At 36.1% G+C, this 20,410-nt stretch overlaps 3 protein-coding genes across 7 annotated transcripts; 1 reads left to right on the top strand and 2 right to left on the bottom strand.

Annotated features, from left to right (window-relative positions):
• Positions 1-4,905: 4,905 nt before the first annotated feature.
• LOC118029210 (uncharacterized) lies at positions 4,906-7,383 on the bottom strand. The gene is made up of 5 exons (XM_035033034.2): positions 7,163-7,383; positions 6,895-7,027; positions 6,595-6,795; positions 6,328-6,495; positions 4,906-5,495 (listed from the first exon to the last, which is right to left on the bottom strand). The coding sequence occupies exons 1-5, from the start codon at positions 7,294-7,296 to the stop codon at positions 5,058-5,060; spliced, it is 1,074 nt and encodes a 357-aa protein (XP_034888925.1). The 5' UTR covers positions 7,297-7,383; the 3' UTR covers positions 4,906-5,057.
• Positions 7,384-7,506: 123 nt separating this feature from the next.
• On the top strand, positions 7,507-15,828 carry LOC118029209 (small RNA degrading nuclease 5). 2 transcript variants are annotated; one of them, XM_035033032.2, is made up of 14 exons: positions 7,509-7,717; positions 8,263-8,322; positions 8,407-8,472; positions 8,921-9,054; positions 9,180-9,292; positions 10,688-10,816; positions 10,934-11,004; positions 11,916-11,975; positions 12,676-12,731; positions 13,209-13,269; positions 13,405-13,672; positions 13,786-13,967; positions 14,054-14,349; positions 15,464-15,828. In XM_035033032.2, the coding sequence occupies exons 1-14, from the start codon at positions 7,607-7,609 to the stop codon at positions 15,585-15,587; spliced, it is 1,731 nt and encodes a 576-aa protein (XP_034888923.1). In that variant the 5' UTR covers positions 7,509-7,606; the 3' UTR covers positions 15,588-15,828. The 2 variants fall into 2 exon arrangements, with proteins under 2 accessions (XP_073265478.1, XP_034888923.1); XM_073409377.1 differs by lacking the exon at positions 15,464-15,828 and having other exon boundaries at positions 7,507-7,717; positions 14,042-14,168.
• A 698-nt stretch (positions 15,829-16,526) lies between these two features.
• Positions 16,527-20,410, bottom strand: LOC118029208 (scarecrow-like protein 1). 4 transcript variants are annotated; one of them, XM_035033030.2, is made up of 3 exons: positions 19,746-20,410; positions 18,658-18,706; positions 16,527-18,556 (listed from the first exon to the last, which is right to left on the bottom strand). In XM_035033030.2, the coding sequence occupies exon 3, from the start codon at positions 18,484-18,486 to the stop codon at positions 16,723-16,725; it is 1,764 nt and encodes a 587-aa protein (XP_034888921.1). In that variant the 5' UTR covers positions 18,487-18,556; positions 18,658-18,706; positions 19,746-20,410; the 3' UTR covers positions 16,527-16,722. The 4 variants fall into 4 exon arrangements, with proteins under 4 accessions (XP_034888921.1, XP_034888920.1, XP_034888922.1 ...); XM_035033029.2 differs by having other exon boundaries at positions 19,797-20,410; XM_035033031.2 differs by having other exon boundaries at positions 19,817-20,410.

Raw genomic sequence — 20,410 nt, 5'->3', positions numbered from 1 at the left:
TGTCAATTTTGCAACATGAATTATTTCCCGGAGTAAAGCTCCGATTTTGATTTATGAAGAAAGAAAAGCTTGGTGATGTTTGACTACTCTATTGCAAGAATATAAAAGGCTGTCAGCAACAAAAGTTGTAGCGAGCTAGTGATCCTATAAGTGGTGCAGATGCAGTACAGAGATTGTTAACATGAGAGCAGAAGGTTCCATTACCTCGAGCTTAGGCTGCACAGTTCTTGAGATGGCAACTTCTAAACCTCCATGGACCTGGTTCGAGGGGGTATGATATTGTATACAAGTCCAATACTTCTTGATGGAGTTGTGTTGCAGATAACAAAATTTATCAAATGTATTTATGAATTAATATGATAAATTTAAATTCATAGTGCTAAATCAAAATAATAACTCAAAATAACCATAATTTTTTATTCGATCGTTGAATCATGTTTCTTTTCTTTTTAATTTTGGATTTTTATTTTGTTTTCTAGTTTAGGTAGGGTTTTTGACCTATTTTAAGGTTTTATCTACCGCAACTAGATGATGATATGTTCTAGATAGATTACGTGGAGGGTCTATCAAATATATTTATGGACTAGTAAGACAGATTTAGGCTTAAAAGGTTTGGTTGTGCCAAATCTATTTAATGACTCAAAATGACCATAACATTTGATCCGATCGTTGGATCGTACTTAAATTTTTACATAAGTTTTTAGAGGTTATTTTTCTTAGAGTAGTTATGGAATCATTATGTCGATTGTTTGATCTTTAGATTTTAAAAATTCTCATATTGGAACCTTGATTTTGGCAATTTTTTTTTTTTATTTTTCTTGTTAATTTTAGGATTTTTATTTTGTTTCCTATCGAGGTAGGGTTTCTGACCTATTTAAGGTTTTATCTGCCACAACTATATAATGATTCTGTTCTAGATAGATTACGTGGAGGGCCTATCAAATGTATTTATGGACTAGCAAGATAGATTTAGGTTTAAGAGGTTTTGTTGTGCCAAATTAGAATAACAACTTAAAATGACCATAACTTTTGATCTGATTGTTGGATCGTGTATTCAAATTTTTACATGAAGTTTTTGAAGGCTGATTTTTCTTAGAGTAGTTATGGAATCGTTATTTCGATTATCGAGTCTTTAGATTTTAAAAATCTCATCTCGGGCCCTAATTTTGGCATAGTTTTTTTATTTTGGATTTCAAATTTACTTCTTTCCTTTGTAATTTTGGATTTTTTATTATGTTTCCTAGTTAAGATAAGGCTTTTGACCTATTTAAGGTTTTGTTTGTCACAACTAGATGAAGATATGTTCTAGACAGATTACGTGAAGGGTCTATTAAATGTATTTATGGACTAGTAGAACATATTTAAGCTTAAGAGGTTTGGTTGTGCTAAATCAAAATAACGACTCAAAATAATTATAATTTTTGATCCGATTATTGGATCGTGCTAAAATTTTTACATAATTTTCTGGAAGCTTCTTTTCTTAGAGTAATTATGAAATTTTTATTCCAACCATTGAATCTTTAGATTTTAAAAATTTCATATCGGGACCTTGATTTTGGTATTTTTTTTATGATTTTTCTTGTTAATTTTGGATTTCATATTTCTTTCTTTTGTAATTTTAGATTTTTATTTTGTTTTTTAGTTGAGGTATGCAGGGTTTTTAATCTATTTAAGGTTCTAATCGTAAACCTTCTAAAAAAGGGGGACTAGAAGATTGTTATTCTAAAAAAATAATACCCGTGAACTTAGGTTAATATCTATAACCTTTTTCTCTGACTAAAATTTTTATGTATTTTTTTTTTTACTTTTTACCGTATTTAACTCCTGCCTGCATCACTTCGCCCTAGCCTTGAGCCAAGAGTTTAGGACCCAATCTTATTATCTTCTCGTTCTTCATTAGGTAGCTGCAATATTTAAGATTTCAAACAGCAAAGATTATCCCGAAATCCCCAGTTACCGATCAGAAGATGCACGGAGTTTTGTAAGACTACGCCTGCAGAGGGATCCATCTGTACGGCCCACAGCTGCACAGCTGTTACCTCACCCTTTTATCCGAAACCAAAGACACGAGAAAAACTGCTAGTGCCGATTTTGTGGACGAAGCCTTTATTCACCTAACATGGAAGATAACTTCCGGTAGTATTATCTATGCTTAGATATCATTGCCCTTGCAGAATTCCTTTTCATTTGCGTTCAGGGCCTCCATGCTAGAATATTTCGTATAAACTAAGTTCATATTCCAAAAAGAAACTGAAAAAGATCACACACGCAAACAAATAATAATAATAATAAAAATCCGATGGATGCATTCTCTTGTTCTCATAGATTTGTTGTCTTTCCCTGACGGGCAGCTTCATATATCATTCCTATAAAAAACAAGTTTTCCGATGTGGAGTTCACGGGATGAAGCATGATCTTACAGCTTCAAGAGCTTGAAAGATCTCAAGGTAACATGCACCCAGCACCCCAAAAGCGCCTATCTTCTTTTTAACAGTAATAGTAGATAATTCCAGGAATTCAAAATATTGTTAGTTTTTTCTGCAGCCTGCAAAGGATGCAGTCATATCAATGCCCAAAGCACTGAGTTCAAGCTCAGTTTTCATGGAAGCTGCCATTTTTTTATGCTGGTATGTGGTATCTGCACCTGAGCTAGCAGGAATTTGGTCTGAGGTTCCTTAGACAGAAAACGGGGAGCATATATTTATCTGGCCAGATGCTTTTGTTAGTCCTCGGAGAATAAAACCAATAAGCGTTTGAAGGATGCCAGCGAACATGAATACAAAAGCTCTTGTTTTTGCACTCCATATACCTGACTTGAATGGATGGGGCGGGAATATGGTGAAGTCTTCCTACCCATTCTGGCCTTTCAAGCGGACAATTTGTTTTTATATTTTAAAAATATTTTTTAAAAATTTTGAATTTTTTTTATTTTAAATTAATATTTTTTTAATGTTTTTAAATTAGTTTGATGTGTTAAAAAATAAAAAAAAAATTATTATTTTGATACATTTTCAAATAAAAAATATTTTAAAAAAAACAACCACAATCATAACCATATTCCCCATAAAGAAGCAAGAGGAAAATTTCATCTTAACATATAAATTCTAAATTATGTATTTTTTTCCACTTGATATTTGCTCAAATCTCACCCAAAATATTCAGAATTTTTTTTTAATATAATATAACATATACATATCTTAATATTAACATAAAACACACGCGCACACACATATATATATTAACTATTTTATTTTTATTAATTAATAAATAATATTAGAAAATAAATACTCATTCAATATCTAAAATATAATAAATAATTTATAAATATCTAATTTTTTTACCTATAAATAATACACAACAGAAGTTGATGCTTAGAAAATGTACCACAGGACGGAGAATCAAAGACTTTCCTGTAAATACATGTGTGGATATAAATAAAATAAATATTCTCTAGCTTTTGGGTACTATAGTATAATGATCCGTTCGGTGTTGCAGAACAATATGGGTTTTATCCACGGTGAAAACCAATTCCTCTGCTTTGGCATGATGATCACCAAGGAGACAAGGACAATCACACGTGTGTCATATGGCGGAAGCAAGTGATGGAAGTATTGCAGCTCACATTTAAGAAAATATCTCAGTGTATTCACCAAGACAAAACGGCGTCGATTGAAACAATTTAATTTTATCATTTTGCCTCTCATTCTAAAAATCCCTGGCCTAGTTAACAAGGGTGTTATTATTATTTTTGGATTCATTAATTGTTATCAAATTAATTAGGTTAAATTTATCTTTTTCTATTTTTTAAGAACAATATAATGGCTACTTTAACAATGGCTAAAAAAAAAAAACAACACTTAGGGTTTTTTTTGGAGTTTCAGTGTAAGTACTTCATTTCTCTTACAATTAAAAAAAAAAAAAACCCTTTTACTTGAGTGTAGGGGTGATAAGATCATTGGCTAAAAAGAAAATTATTGAAAAAAAGATGGGGGGCGCGTGAATAATTACGCGTGAATAATTACAGTAGATTTTAAACAGCGTGTACAACGTTGTTTGGTGATTGAAAACTTGCTTGTGGGGAAGACAACCAAATAATCTCGGTTGCCTCTCCATGTCTGGACAACACGTGTTGTTTATCTGTTTTGAACTTTAATTTTTGTGTCAAATATTTTTCGATTTCATTTCTTATGAATTTTTTCTATCATATTTAATCTATATTCTTTTGATTATTATTTATTTTATTTAAAATGATTTGTAAACTTAATTTTATTTTTAACAATTTCATCCTTCTGAGTTTTTTTTTTTTTTTTTTATTTTTAATTTTTTTTTTTTTTTACCTTGATTTTTTTTTTTTTTAAAAAAAAGATTTGTAAAGCCGTGGCGTGGCGTGTGCCTTATGGTTAGTGTTTTCAAGATAGCTTAAGAGATCATAAGATCCAAGTTCTAAGATCCGGAAACACCCCAAGCAATGTGTACCGAACAGATTTATTAACAGGCTCAAACTGCGACCCATAAATTGGGCATATAAAGAGCCAGTTCGTCAGCCTGTGGAATTGCTAGATAAATAAGCCTCGATACCATGCTTGCATCTCTCTTGATGCGGTGCCACCTAAGCCACATATTCCTGTCATTCCTTCAAATAAGTCTGTTATGCAAAGAACCATGGTGTCATTTCCATATTAGAACTTCTATAAGAATTAAAAGAGGCAAAACTTACTCTGGTCTTTCTGCACATACCACCTAAGGTATTTTCAGGCAAAACCAAAGTGGTTCACATCTTCACGATTCAAGAGGTTCAATCCACACATAGAGCAACGAAGAACCAGTGAGAAATCTGCTGGTCAGCAAACTGAATTACGGTCCCACAAAACACAGGAATCTGCACCACTCAACAAAGATTACGCATTCTTAAATCTTTTTTTTGGGGGGCAAAAATCCTCATTATTAACTTGTAAAATCCAACTCAAGTGAGATTCATTGAAGATGGCCCCAAAAATATGCAAAATGCTAATGCAAAACTACATACGGACAACAATCATATAATGATCGGTCCAATCTCAAAACGAGTATTCTTTTATATCCGTGTTCGAGTCATTCATGTCCATGTCACCCAAACACTCTTCTGAAGTAAGAGGAGGCAGCTGCTTGGTCTTGCGCTTCAAATTATGTTTGTGCCAGTCGCTCTTGAAGTGATCCCTGAACTGCTTTGCATCCCCAACAAACACATTGCACGTGCTGCACTTGTTTTGCTTTACCTCCGCCCCAGCTTTCTTTTCATCAGAGAGAGTCTGCTTTTGGATTTTCTCACTCAGTTGTACAGCAGAATCAGTAGATTCCTTGGGTAGGGCTGAGGGCACATCTTCATAGTCATCATAGTCATCTACATGGGTGTCCTCCTCAAAATGAACAGACACCGCAAGAATTTCCAGCCTGCCCTGTAGATTCCTCACCAAGGCATCGCAGTCCCTGAAGAAACCTGGGTCCATTTCACAAATCTGCAGAAAATTCAATAAAAACTCATACCCAAAACATGTGCAGATTTCAACAAACACTTGAGAAGATACTTAACACTTAAGAATAGACAAAAAAATAAAAGAAGAAGAGAATCACTATGTCAAGAGGTCCACCTAAGAATCATATTGGAACTTTTTTTTTTTTTTTTTGGGGGGGGGGAATGCATTGATTCTCTTCTCTTCTAGTAGTGTTCCGATACGATTTTCTTAGGTGGACCTCTTGACATGGTGATTCTCCTCTCTTCTTCTTCTTTTGTCACAAATATGACATTTATGAGAGAAATGTAACTGTCTGGTTTTGTTGGGTATTCTCAGAGGCAGCCATGACATTAGAAAAATCCAGCTAAACCTGTTAACTTGAAAAGATGAGTTCGTAAATTTACGACATTACTCTAGTTGTACTTGTTTTCATAGGTAGGTAATGTTGCCATTGCAGGGATGACACCCGGGACACACAATGGTTGTCAACCACCTAGTAATGCAATGGGTTTATGAAACTTCCTGTAGCTTTCCTCCACTTCAGTGAGCTATGATCAACAACAACTAGCCTAAGTAGAATTTTAGAAATAGATTACAGCCTTGAAAGCTTGGTCCCTAACTTATTTCACATGTTCTAGTGTATACTAGTCCACTGGTGACACATGAAACCAGCACTTTTATGAAAAACGAATGCAAGAAACAAAGCCACTAAACCATTTGTTGCCAACACATTATAAAAGCTGCCACGGAAAAAAAAGAGAGAAGAAAAGTTAACCCAGGGAGAGGTAACATGTAGATGAAAATTTCACACTACCAAGGAATGAGTGAAGCTTACAATAGATTGACGACTTCCAGATTCATCTTTCGAAACAACATTAGCGTCCCAGGCAGCAAGCTTTTCCAATAGAGTAGAAAAATTCTGGCCACTAACAGTAAGCCCAAGTCTCATTGGAGATCGCTTGATTGGAAAATGCTTTTGAAGCTCACGAATAACATCTAGCGCCTGAGCAAAATACAAAAGTAGCAAGAAGATTACACATGCTATACCAAATCCAACAAACATCACAGTATTTTTTTAACAGTTAAAAAGCCACCATATCACCTGCTTCTTAGAGCTGTTATGCGGTTCAACAGCAAAGTGAGTTTCATGCATCAATCTCTCAATCATACTGATAGTGTAAGGACGTTGGGTTTCGGGATTAATAGTTTTCTGCATAACAATAGTTGCGATATCCCGAAACTGACTAGACAACTGAGATTCCCTCTCTTTCCCGGCCACTTGAAGCTCCCCTTTCTCCAATATCTAATAACAAGCATAATAAAACAACCGTGGGCAGCCGATTAATTCATTTCCAATCATAAATTAGAAAAATTTGCCAGCTACAATTCCTTCATGTTTTACCTCAAGGCAAATTCTGGTCTGATCATCATGTCCAAAAGCTTTATTCAAATCTAAAGATTTTGCAAGAATTCCTTTGGAAACATTTGAATAAACTGTGTGGTGGGACTGCAGCACTTCATCCAAATCTTTCTCTCTGTTTTGTTTTGCCAAAAATAGATAGACAGTAGTATTACCTTTTCATTCTAAAAATAAACATACTATGTATTACAAATAGCAATAATAATAGATTTGAAATGAAGGAGAGGAAAAGGAAGAAGAAGACACTCACACGCCAGAGCGCCAGGAGAGGACCTTGTTCTTGTAACAAGCAATCTCGAAACGCATACCATGCTTCTTTAATCGGACCACTGCTACGTTCGTCAGCCGTTTTTGCCCTACCGGCTGCTGCAACTTCACCGACATCTCTACTTCTCGCTCTCTGCCTCTGGATTCTGTCTGCTACCTTCTCGATTTTTATGTGTGTGTGTGTGTTTCTTTGCTGTTTTACACTTTAACTGTTAGACCAGGAGACCTCCATCCCTTTTCTTTTATTTGGGAGGCCCGCCCAATATAAGCGCTTAAAAAAGGTGGCCCAAGCCCAACCTAATGTAAACATAACAATAAACCCAAATTTGTGCAAGGGTTTTCCTACGTCTGTGGCAACGTACGTTCTGTTCTGCAATTGTTGTGTTTTTGCTTTTGGAAGAAGAGAGAGAAACAGAACAGAAAGAAAATGGGAGATTCCACTGAGCGTAAAAGTGGGGTTATGGAGGAAAAAACGAGCGATTGCAGCAGCAGCGGCAGCAGCAAGGGGAACAAATTTTACGATATCTATGGACCAGATGTATTATCACTTTCTCTATTTTTCTTTTATTAATTTTACATATTCTTGTGCTTGCTTATTTCTCTTTTCGATTACTTATTTATTTACTTCTATCTGTAGCTTTGTTTAGTCTATATATAAAATCAGGATGATGGTGGTGGTGGTGGTAATTATTATTATTATTTTTGTTGTTATTATTATTCCTTCTAATTGCTACTACTAGTTATTTGTTGTGTGTGAGTCATTTTTTTCTTAATTATAGTCTATACTGAAACTGAGAGAAGTTTGAAGCTCATTTTTTGGATTAGTAGCTAAATAAATCTCCAAATGGTTATCTTATTAATTGAGGTTCTGTTTATGGAGTTAAGCTGCCTAAAACCAACGTAGTAATCACGGATCAAGCATGAGTGAAATCCTTGTGTTTTGTGCAACAGTATGAAACCCTAACTAACATAGGGGCTTAAAATGATCTGCATATAGTATGCTTGTTTTTTCACATTGCTTCTAAACTGGGACAGTGTTGTACCGAATGTTGTGTTGATTGGATTTTATTATTATGTTTGCAGGCCAGAGCGGAAGTTGTTTACAAGACGCCGCCAGAAACGAACTCAACTTTGAATCTGCAAGTAGGTCCCATTTTTAATGTATTTCCTAAATTTTGGAAAAGAAGTTTAGAAACTGTTGTGAATTGAGTTTTTATTTTGATGCAGGACGTTCAAGGACTTGTAACTTGGGTGCTTTCTGAAGGATTCATGCCATCTTGGGTGTTTATCAAGGTAGAGAAAATGCCCTCCCTTTTGCAATTTATTTTTTAAGAAAGGAAATAATAAAAAAAAAGAATAAAAAACCAAGCTCAGTTAGTATATTGGTAACTGGAGTCTCTTGGTGAAACTAAAAAGGAGTTTCAGCTCTTTTGAGTGTGTTTTAGTTGTGTTGGGTGGCTTACTCCATCTGCTTCATAGAAAAGCGTGGGATGCTGCTTCTCTTTAATCTTTATAATTTATGTCCTGGATTCTAGTTTGTTGTCTGCGTAGAGAACCTTTAGCTTACACTGTAGATTTTCATGCTGTGTGTTATCTTTGGGACTGAACACTGTGTGGAGTTCCCTTTCTTTGCCTTATCCTGATATATTTCAAAGGACTGCATTTCGGAGCCTGATATTATACCCTTCCCTTGAATCCATATTGAATTCTGTATCACGGAAATGACATTTGCATTTTGCAGAACAAACCTCTGATTCCAAAAGTGGTTATGCTTTATGTACCTGGCCTGGATGCAGCTTTATACATATCACAGTCTAAGTTGCTTGCCGGCTTTAAAGAGTGCTGTGGGAACCCAATGCCACTTTTATCTCTTAGGTTGGTGATGATTGTTCTTTCCTTAGTTACTGTTCTTCTTGGATTTTCTTTTTGGTGGATAGACTACTTAGTTACTGTGCTCTGGTGTAGCTACCTGATGGCTTTTATTTTTTCTTCCATGCTAGCTGTGTTTCCGATGGAATGCAGACAGTAGATGCGCTTCTAACATGCAAGATGAAAAGAAAGAGAAATGAAGTTGATTCAGTTTCAAGGAAATCTGTCCTGACTTCTGAACAAGGTTTTTGATCCATTAACCCAATTCCTTCTACCTGATATTTTATGTTTTATGCTATGTCAGTTGAATTTCTTATTCATGATCAGATCAGGCATTCGATAATCTTCAATAATTTGGTTGTCTACTTGTGCTTTTGAATATTGATATTTCTTGCAAAAACAACTAAGTTTCAATCCCAAATTAGTTAGGGTCAACTGTATGAATCTATACCATTCAGCTCAACTTATAAACCAACTTTGTTGTCAAAGGCGAAAGGTGCCTAGACACACGCTTGAATGAACCAAGGATATGCTATATATTTATTTATTTATTTATTTATCTTCCCAATTAAGATTAGATCATTAGAAAATCAAAAGAAAATATAAAATGCAATGTACAATAAACTTTATTTGAAGAGAAATCAATAAAATGCTAATGACTCAATTGAGAACGAGGTAATTTTAGGGATTAAACCGAGGTTTACCTTAAAACCTAGTATTAGCTGTTGATTTAAAACAAGTAATTATGGGATCTACTCCACATGGACACAAAATCTACCATCCAAAGAGAACCAAATCTCTCTCAATAATGAGATTTCAAACTGGTCCACTCGACGATCATCTACAATGCCACATCAGGACACCTAAACCAGGAGAGAGTGGGCAAATGAAGCAGAATCCAAGGGCATGAAGTGGAAAATGATAATATTTAAATGAAGGCCTCGCTCTCCCTCCCTCTCAAATAAATACGTAGATAAATAAAATAAAAAACCTTCCTTTCTCTTACTTTGTGGTTTGTTTCTCTCTGTTTTTTTTACCTCTCTTTCTTCTTCCATCTTTAATCTCTTCATCACATATTTGTGCTCTTTCTTCCTCAACCCACAAATTGTAAGTCCCTACAAGCCCTAATCTTCAATCTTACCCTTTGATCTGTTTGTTATCTTCAAGAACGCTAATTATTTTCTATTTCTTAGAATTAAGTATAATTGATTTTGATTTTTTTTTGAAATATTTCTTTTGTCAATGAATTGCTTGTGAAAAGATGTATTTCAAGCAGACATTGGCTTTAATGCCTGGTACCCACTTACCAAGTGCTTGGCCTAGGCAGTGCTTCATTGAAATTCATTTCCTGAGCGTTGCGGCCTCACCTCGCCTTGCCTGTAGAGCTTAAGAGAATGCCTGAGCCCCTTTGGAAAACACTAAACCCTACCTCATTATCAATAGAATATTGATAATACTTAACCTATGTAAAAAAAAAAAAGGGTGTTCAAGCCTCTATTAGCTCTCCATCAGTTTCTATGTGAACAATGAATTTATAGATGGTGTATGCAACGTGAAATTTTCCTTTAATTGTAAACTTGATAGTCCTGTTATCATTTTCCATTCTATGTCAAGGCAACTAACAATTATCTTTATGCAGAAAGAAACAATTCTAGCTTGGGAAATATATCATCGGCAGGACTCATGAAAGATTTACCTTTCCCACTATCATATTATACACTTACAGCTAAAGAATTGGAAGACAATGGATATTGCATCAATCAACCAGGTAACATGGATCACTTGTATTGTTGTTGTTGTTGTTTTTTTTTTCATGATCTTTTCAGCTTCATTTCACCAATCTTTCTGTTATTCCATGACTTTTTTTGTGAATTTCATTGTGTAGGTTTTGTTTCTACGGTTTCTGCACCTTCAGGTTCTGGTCCCTATGATATACTGGCACTTGACTGTGAAATGGTAAGATGTCTGTCATGCTTTGAAGCTTACATCATGTTTTCAAGCATAAGAATAAGAATTGTGAATCTTCAATGAGTTTAAGTTGGTATAAAAGTTTGTGGCTTGAAAGAATTCAGTGATATAGTGTCAGTTTCCTACTTAAAGACAGTTGTACTTATTAGAGTCAATTTGAGCTTTAAGTAAACTTATTTTTCCATGGGAAATTTAGGGCCATCTGTGATACTTTTTGGGCAGGGAATATTGTTTTGGAGTGTTAACTGTTATGCTATAATGTCGTCGTCATGCTTCCACTTTTGCTACCATTTCAACAGTTGCCTTCCCCCCCCCCCCTCTTTTATATTTACTCAAAGGCTACTCTTGGTTTTATTTGTCTTACAAAAAGAAAAAGGAAAGGGCAATTAGAAGCCAAATGAGTACTGTGGGAGAGACGATATCATGAAAATTTCAGTCTGGGTTTTGCCCATAAAATCTTTGGTTATCATAGGCATGTTCCTATATAGTTATATTAGGGAAGTCCAACATTGAAATAAATAAATGAAAAATAAGCTACCAAAGATGTGTCAAACAGTCTCTTTTTCTTCACATACACAAACAGAATGACCTTTATGGGTGGAAGTGGCACCACCTTTGGCAATGCAGCATCTAAATTCAAATTTAGAAAGCAATGTTGTCTATATGTTCAAAGTTGTTTCTTTAAATTCATGTGCATGTCTACTTAAACAGCAGCTAAAAATGATTGTTAACTAATAAAATGGTGACAGGAAGGAATGTGTGTCAATTCAATGGATGGAATTGTCTCAGGTGCTATGTTTGTACTATTTAGATCATAATGGCACAGGGTTTAGCAGATAGTTTATGATGCACTCGTATTGACTTGGTCTCTCCTGTTTTCTTTTGTTCTCTTTTGATAGTGTATCACAAACGAGGGTTTTGAGCTAACAAGAGTGACCCTGGTGGATATTGAAGGACAGGTATGCCTTACAATTTTTTGTTTGTTTGCTGTCTTGGAAAGGCATTTTTTGTTGGTAGTGGTAACTGCAGTAGAATTTGTACTGAAAGGTAATTATTTGCCATTTGTGTGTATACCAGTGTGCTTGGGTTGCTTAACATAAATTAAATTCTTAAGATGATAATTTTTTTTGGCATTTCCATATCAAGTATTTATTTTTATATCGTACAACTCTTTTCTAACTATTATTTGATTTATCAGAAAACCTTGATTCATCTTCTAGTTGGTTCATCAGATGTCTATAGTCTGTACTGTTCTTTTCATTACCTCTTGCATGTAGTGTTATTTTACCATTATGGTAGTTGTCAGAGTCCAACATGCATGGGGAAATGCAAGCTGCATGCCAACATGAGTTGGCTAAGCAGTTCAGTTTCTTATCCCATTCTCTGCAAATGACTACTGGAATGGTTTAAAATAACTGTTGAAATTCATGGGCTCTGAAATCATGCAAGAATGGTTTATTTATTTATTTATGTATTGCTTTGAAATACACTGCCCTTCTATTCATAAAAAGTAAAGGGAGAAGGAAATATTCCCTTTTGGTCATACCTAGGTATATTGAATCTTTATTATATCTCTTATAACTTGTACTTTGCTGCTGGGCTCGTGAATTTAGTTATTAGTTGTATGGATTTTTTTTAACCTTGATTGGCCTTTTGCAGGTGGTGTTGGATAAATTGGTTAAACCCTCAAATGATATTGTTGATTACAATACCAGGTAATTCTTTTTCAATAGTTTGTTAAACCTGCTGATGGAACCCCAACCTTTTTGGTTTTTGATATTCACTTTTACTTTCTTCATGATGGTGATAAGGAGTTTAGAGTTTTTTCTTGCAGTGTTTGTGGGGATACCCCCTATGGTCTGAACCTCTGATTGACTCGCAAAAACTAGAATTACTTGTAAAATGTAAATGATAATTTTGTCAGTATGATTATAATTATGCTGATCAACTTCAATTTCTAGATTCTGTATGTTACCAGTTGGTGCTTTCTTTCCTTTTTCTCAACAGATTCGATATTTTAAATACTATGCTTTCCCATCCCCTTTGTTTATTTGGTCAGAAATTCTGTTGAAGAAATGATTCTCCCCAACCTGGATTAGGGAGAGTGTGTCTGGAACTCGCCTGTCTCTGTCTCTGCCTCTCTCCTGAAAAATTGACTAGTATTTTTAATTTACTAACACTTCATTTTTCAGGTTTAGTGGGATTACATATGAGATGTTGAATGGGGTAACCACAAGTCTTAAAGACATTCAGGTTTGTTACTCCAATCAACTCTCTTTTTTCCCATTTTGATGCAGTATCAACTGGTAGTGCAATGTTGATTTAATGATCAATTTCTTTTTTAAGATATCATTTTCTCATTTCTTTACAGTTGCTTCCTGTATTCAGGAAGTCTTTCTAAAGCTGGTTTACAAAGAGACCATCCTGGTTGGGCATTCCCTGGAGAATGATTTGTTAGCTCTAAAGATCTCTCATGAAGTGGTGATTGATACTGCACTATTGTACAAACATCCCCGGGGTGGAAATTATAAAACTGCTCTTCGAGTTCTTTCAAAGAGATTTCTTTCTCAGGAGATACAGCAGTCAGGGGCTGGGCATGACAGCATTGAAGATGCAAGAGCTACTATGGAACTGGCACTATTAAAGATAAGAAATGGCAAGTGAAGTTGTGACTAGCGTTTGCTTTTGTAGTTCACTGCATTGTTCTGTGCTGTATAAATGCATTTCTAGATGCTTATCTATATTCTATTCTTCTGGCTCTTCTGTTAGGACCTGATTTTGGGTCTCCCCCATCATTTATGCGGAGAAAGCTCCTTTCAGTTTTGAGTGAGTCTGGTAAAACCTCCTCATTCATTGATGATGTTTCCATAGTAAAGCGGTACACATCTGGTTCATCCCATTCATTTCCTGTGTCTTCCGACGAGGAAGCACTTTTGAAAGCTAGAAAGGAGGTAGGTGTATTTGGAATTGGCTCTGGATTTTTTTGTTTATTCTTTGATCAGTGATTGTATGCTTATTTGAATAGTGGTGGTTGTAGGTTAAGAATGATGGAGTACACTTTGTCTGGACCCAATTTTCAGAGTTGAATTCCTATTTCAAGAAACAAGCAGAGGATGAAGGGAATTTAAATGGAAAACTTGCAGAGATGATATCATTACTTACATGTGAAAAGAAGTCAACCAACACAAAAGGCATGAAATGCAGTATGACACCCCAACTAAAGGAAATTCTTACTCGGATGGATGCTAGGGTTCGTTGCCTCTACTCCACGCTACCGACTAATACCATGCTCATAATTTGCACTGGACATGGAGATACAGCAATAGTGAATAGGTATGTGTTTTTAACGTGTTATAGAACATTTTGTTTCATTTACTATGCCATGTTTCTTTGTTTGCTATCAGAATCACTTTCATGCTTTAAATATTGAATAAAGAAAACTGAAAATCAACCATGCAATAATAGTTCATCTGATAGTAATTTAATACTCGTATTTTGAAAGACAGACTTTTAAAGTTTGTAGTTTCTGCAAGTAAAAAACTATATACAAGAGCGTAAAGGGGGTGCATTCATAGAGAAAACTGACACATAATCCATAACACAAGGAGCATTAATCAAATACTGTTTCCTATAAAAGATAACATGGATAGGTTATTCCTATCCAGTAAATGCCCTCCTTTTATGCTGCCTCCACACCACCCAAAAAAATGGTTAGAGTAATTAGGATGAGCATGGTTTTGCTCTCTTTTTATCAAAGGAAAAATCTATTAACCATGATCTGGCTCTGTTGGAATATGACAATTATTGGACTTCGAAGAATGATCATAAACTCCCAAACATGTTTGATGAGTATATTCTAGTGAGTGGGCATGCCGATAGGTTATTGCTCTACATATTTTATCTCAAACACATCGTACAAAGTGCAACTTTCTTTGTTTTTAATGATCTGCGATGGTATAAACTTGGACATGGAACGAGCATGGTAAAGCACCCATCTCTTGCATTAAGCTCTGGCTTCCATATGATGGGAATCATGGGATTCCTTTTCTAAATATTACATTTGTATGTTTACAATAGCGACTTGAAGTTATTGGCTTTGGTCTAATATCCTTCTCGCAGCTCGCTTTGTATTGACTTTAATTTCTCACTTGGAATGTCTGTTCTAGTACTTTCATCAGGGAAAACAGAAGCTGTTTCAAGGCTACACTAATTTGATTATTCATTGGTTTGTTTGAAGTGTATGTGACACAGCCTGTTTCTAAACATCTATGGTATATACATGATGATACAAATTTTTTCACAACTCGATATCTATGTGAACCCCATGAATCTGTGTAGGCACATGATGAAGCAGTACCTTATTAGTTGTTCAACCTTTCATCTTGAATCTTCAATTTGTTGCGTTTGTCTTTACTGTTCTTTCTCCTATTGATTTGCATGGATGAAGGGTAAGGAAAATGCTCGCAGAGCAGAAAGAAACTGCACTATCTCGTGAGAAGATTGTCAAGGTCTTGGAAGAGCTCCAGGCCCAAGCTGAAGTAGCGTTATGTTTTGTGGGTGTGAAGAACTGAGGATATGCCAGATAGAGAAGGGTCGTTGTTTTTTGACCTGTAATCTGTTGGCGTTTACTATTGTACCAAGCTTTTCACAATTTTGGTCCAAAAAGAGTTAGTGAGCATTAATGTTGTGTCATCATTCATTGAAGAGTAAGGAAATTGTGTAAAATTATTGATTTATTTCTTGTATAATCTAGCTCGTAAGATTTAGAGAGAGACCTTTCTAGTTATCAAAATGCAAGGAAGAATTCAATGAGCTTTGGTTTGATGCTACTGCTTCAGTCAGGTTATTTTTTTGTCTTTTTAGATGAAGTGTGATTGTAGTTATTTTTTAAAATATTTTTTATTTAAAAATATATCAAAATAATATTTTATTTTTAATTTTTAAAAATTATTTTTGATATTATTGTATTAAAATGATTTAAAAATATATTAATTTAAAATAAAAAATAAAAAAATTTAAATTTTTTTAAAGATGTTTTAGAAACACAAAAACACAGAGATGGACAGTATTCTTATAATGTTCTCTTAGAAAAACAGGACCATTGCTATGAAGACGTTTGCCGGCAGGGGAATAAAGAGTAACCGTGCAAGGTATAGAACCAGCTGACAAGCTATAGTCTCAGCTTTCACTAGTGTCCTCCTTCCTCTTCAAAATGTTGAGCTCAAACCTGTCGTTTATATATATAATCAAATTGGACCCCAACGGTGTAGCAGTTTCCCAGCCACACTTGCCTTTAAATCTGTATAATTTCACCTCCTCCTTTCCGTCCCAGTGGTGGTAGAGGGTGGGCGTAGGGTGCCGGATTTTGATAGAAAGGCAAGATTTAGGGATATGGAGATTTTCGAAGCAAAGAACCCTGAGAATGTCCAAGGAGAAATCTGAACGTGAGGACACCAGGGATTTGCCAGCTGATTAAGCAAACATTAAAATGAAGACAGGTAAGCAAAGCATGGAGTAAAAGAGAAGTGGATAAATGTTAGATAACCTACGACATCACTTCAGGAAAAGAAATTTACACAACAATCGCAAGTCATTGCGGCTAATAAGATCACATATCAGTATGCAGTTTTATCACACAAAACTATTGGCAAAGGCAACCTACACAAACATTCTATATACTCTAATGCTCGAACGAAATGGTAGCTATTACTTCCATGCTGAAGCAAAAACCAAACTCTTGTCTTCCCACCCAAAATGAAGTGCACCCACTTCCTCCTTCAACATGTATCTATCGCTATACTGCTTTATGAGTTTCCGAATCAAATCAACCACGCTAGGACTGATTGAACACGAAGTGAAGCCTGCCATCATCATCCTTGCCCTCCATTTCCCGGCAACTTCATACCTCTCAATCCTTTCCTCTCCCTCACATGCTACAATGTTTACTATGTCCCGTGCCAGACACTGTTTCTCAACGTTCAGTCTGTCCTGGCTTTCTCGAGGGAGAGTTGCATCGAGAGAATCGAACACAGCAGAGTAATAGTTGTAAGCTTCAGTAAATCTCGGGAAGAAGGGGGCAGTATTAGTATTCACATCTTGCTCGACAACAGTCACCAGTTTTGGATTCAAGCTCTTAGCCATCCGAAGAAGCTGGTCTCGCTCATTTACTGTTGAAACACTCTCGTCGGGCATGTGATGGAGTTGGAAAGCAAAATTCACTACAAGTGCTTCCCCAGGCTTGCAGTTCAGCATGGATGGACTGACAACTGAAGTCTTGGAGGCCACCGCATGAAACTCAAATGGGACCTCAAGTGCTTCTGCTAGCTTCTCAAGCCTTTGCCCAATGTTCCTCAGGCCACCAACAGGTCGTTGAACTGACTCGGGGTCATCAACCCCGGTTAACCTCAAGTATGGCAGCTTACCTGGCTGGTTGGCGAGTGTTTGTATCAGTGTTATGTATTGACTCCCTTGGTTTATGTCAAAATCTATTATATGAACTCTCCTTTCACCTTTAAATGCTTCGATCATTGCACCGTTTGCTGCCATAAATCCAAATTTAAAACAAGGGCAAATCTCAAGAAGGATCTGCATAGCTGCAAGCCTATCATCGGAAGGAGGCTCCTTGCATTTCAGAGCTTTATAGAGATATATTCCAGATTCAGCCATATGAGCTGCAAGTCCTTCCACCATGTAGGCTGCGATCCTCTGAGGAGGATCTCCTTGAATCGAGACCAATTGACGGAGCTCATTTATTAATGCTGATGCTTTCTCAATGTTTCCCTCCGAGATTGCATTAGCACACTCAAAAAGCAGTCGCCTGGGGGTCCGAGTTGATAACTGTGATACTTCTTTATTACTGCTGAAGCTACTTAGGTTAGAATCTGAAGATGATGACTCCTTGGGAGAATCATGGAGCATCCCATTCTGGATTGGATCAGACCACTCTGCATCCATTTCCATGCTTTGACTATTTCCAAACATGCCATCCTCATCATCCTCTTCATTGTCCTCTAGAAGTGCTCTCTCTAGTTCCTGAAGCTTTAACTTCATCTTATATTCATCATAATCTAGTTGATACGGGCTCTCAATGTCCAAGTAATCTGACTCGGAAATGAATGGATAGCCATCGCAGGGTGTGGTCAAATTGAAAGAATCATTGTAGGGATCTTGAGGGAACATGGTTGAACCTGAACTCTTTCTTGGCTGGTAGGAAGATGCCCCTTGTGGATGAGCTGAGTTCCCTGAAATGTCAGAACTTGATGGTTGTATTATTTCTTCTGTTGGGGAATCAAGGAAGAACTTCTCATAACTCTCACAAGAGTAAGAATCGGTCATGTACATGTTCTGCCGTTTATCAGGCCCGAATATTTGGGCAGACAAACCAGAGTTGTCATTGCTCCCCTTCAGTGAGTACAGCTTATTATTTCCGTGTGCTCTGGCAGAGAGTTCTGCAGATCCAACTAAAGACATGATTTTGCTCTAAATTAACTCAGCTTTGAAGAGCGATGGTTGTATCATATATATCCCGAGTCTTGGGTCACTGTCATCAAATTGGCAGGAAATAACTTGTTAATATTTGTCAAACATGAGAACTACCAAACAACACTATCACCCTCTTCAAAAGAGATGTAAAATAATCACCTGGAGCAGCCCCTTTAGATTTGAAATCCAGATGAAATTTATTGGGTGTCTGCATTCAGGGACAAGCAATGTCATGGAAAACAGTTGGAGAAACAGCAACCAACAAGATATAAGCGTATACACATAGCTTTAGAAACACTCATGTAACAGAAAGAGAACCGAATTCTGAATTATAGACCGTGGAGAATCAGTCTGTGTAAAGATGCAAATACATTGAATAAGCTTGTTTGCGTCTCTGACAATAGACTTAATTCTTAGATTGCTTTTATTGATCGACTTCAAATTCCTTCAAAAGCAAGGTATAATTGACATTAAAGATCTTTCCTTTGCGACAAGGAGAAGACTTGATGCGTGTCCGCATCAAGACTGCTATGTTCAATCAGAAAAGGAAACAGACACAGAGTTAAATCTTGGTTCTTCTTATGTACAACAGACAAGGATTCAGTGATAACCAGTGCTGCAGAGGACGCACGAATCTATATTTTTTTGGTAGCAACACAAAATCTTCTGAAAAAACGAGATCTATTGAACATCCAAAAATACTTAGACAATCAACTACTAATGACATGAACAAAAATCAGAAGGAAGGATAATAATCACCAGTAGAGGTCATATAAGAAGTCAATCCTGAATCCTTATGTTTTTATTTTATCAGACAGGGCATGTACCTGAAGTGGGAGAATGAATTCAAGAGGAAGTGGCAAAGGTCATAGCAGCCAGTCCTGGAATTTAGTAGATAACCAGATAGACATAAGCCTCAAGATTGGCTTTGAAGGAAAGAAAGAATGAAAGATTAAGGCTTTGACTATGAACACCTGTTTTTTGGAGGCAAAAGGGTAAACATGCCCCTTAATGGTCTCTTCACAAACAGAAAAAACCCAACTTTTGATTGTGATGTGAGGTAGGTTGGAGGGCAACAAACCATTTAACAAACCAAAATACTCAAAAGTAGGACAAAAACTTGAAGAAAATGCAAGCCAGATGAATAAAATACAACTTGACAGAGAAGATTTAAGCTACCCAAAGACCAACAATATCTTATTTAACGAATTATATGAAAGTTGTGAGAAAAGTGGCGAGAAGCTAACAAAAATTATTCTTCCTTTGAGATAGAAACTTCTTTGAAAGGCTTTCTTCACCTGAAAACAGACTTTTCTACCTGCGGTGGAGTTTCCTTTGCTTTGTCTTTTGGGTTTTTCACTTTTTTCTGCATGTTTATACCGACTTCTCTGACTAGCTTGTCATTCTTAAATTTGACGTGGTGCGGTCCAAACACACCCGCAATAAGGGACTCCAATTTCATCACTCAATCCTCACCATTTTTAAGTTTGAACGCCATTGATTGATTTGGTGTGCTTTGTTAGAGTTGTTGACTTTTCCTTAATGGTGGGCACAGGGGCATGAAATCATGAAATTGCTTGAATCTATCCACGAAATATTTGACCCAAATTTCCTATAAAATCGAAGAGGTGACGACAGATCATTGGTGAGCTAAAAAGATTTCAGAAAAGCAATGTGACGGTAAAAGAAACAGTAGGTTACAGGACCTGTGGAGGTGATGGTAAAGTGATAACAAATGTACGGTCCTTGTTGAAAGCATGGTACAGGAGCTGCCATGATCATGATGGCGATTGTGAATTTGGTGATGTTGGACCAACAGATTCGAAACGAGTGGGCGAGTAAATGGATTGCACTTTCTGAAACATAAACATGGGAGAGGTCAAAGTATTTTTGATTGATTTATTCCATGCTT

This window comes from Populus alba, chromosome 5 (genome assembly GCF_005239225.2).
Source record: "Populus alba chromosome 5, ASM523922v2, whole genome shotgun sequence".
In the NCBI taxonomy this organism is placed as follows: Eukaryota; Viridiplantae; Streptophyta; class Magnoliopsida; order Malpighiales; family Salicaceae; genus Populus; species Populus alba.
Note: the sequence above shows the minus strand (reverse complement) of the source record. Positions and strands in the feature narration are given on the sequence as shown.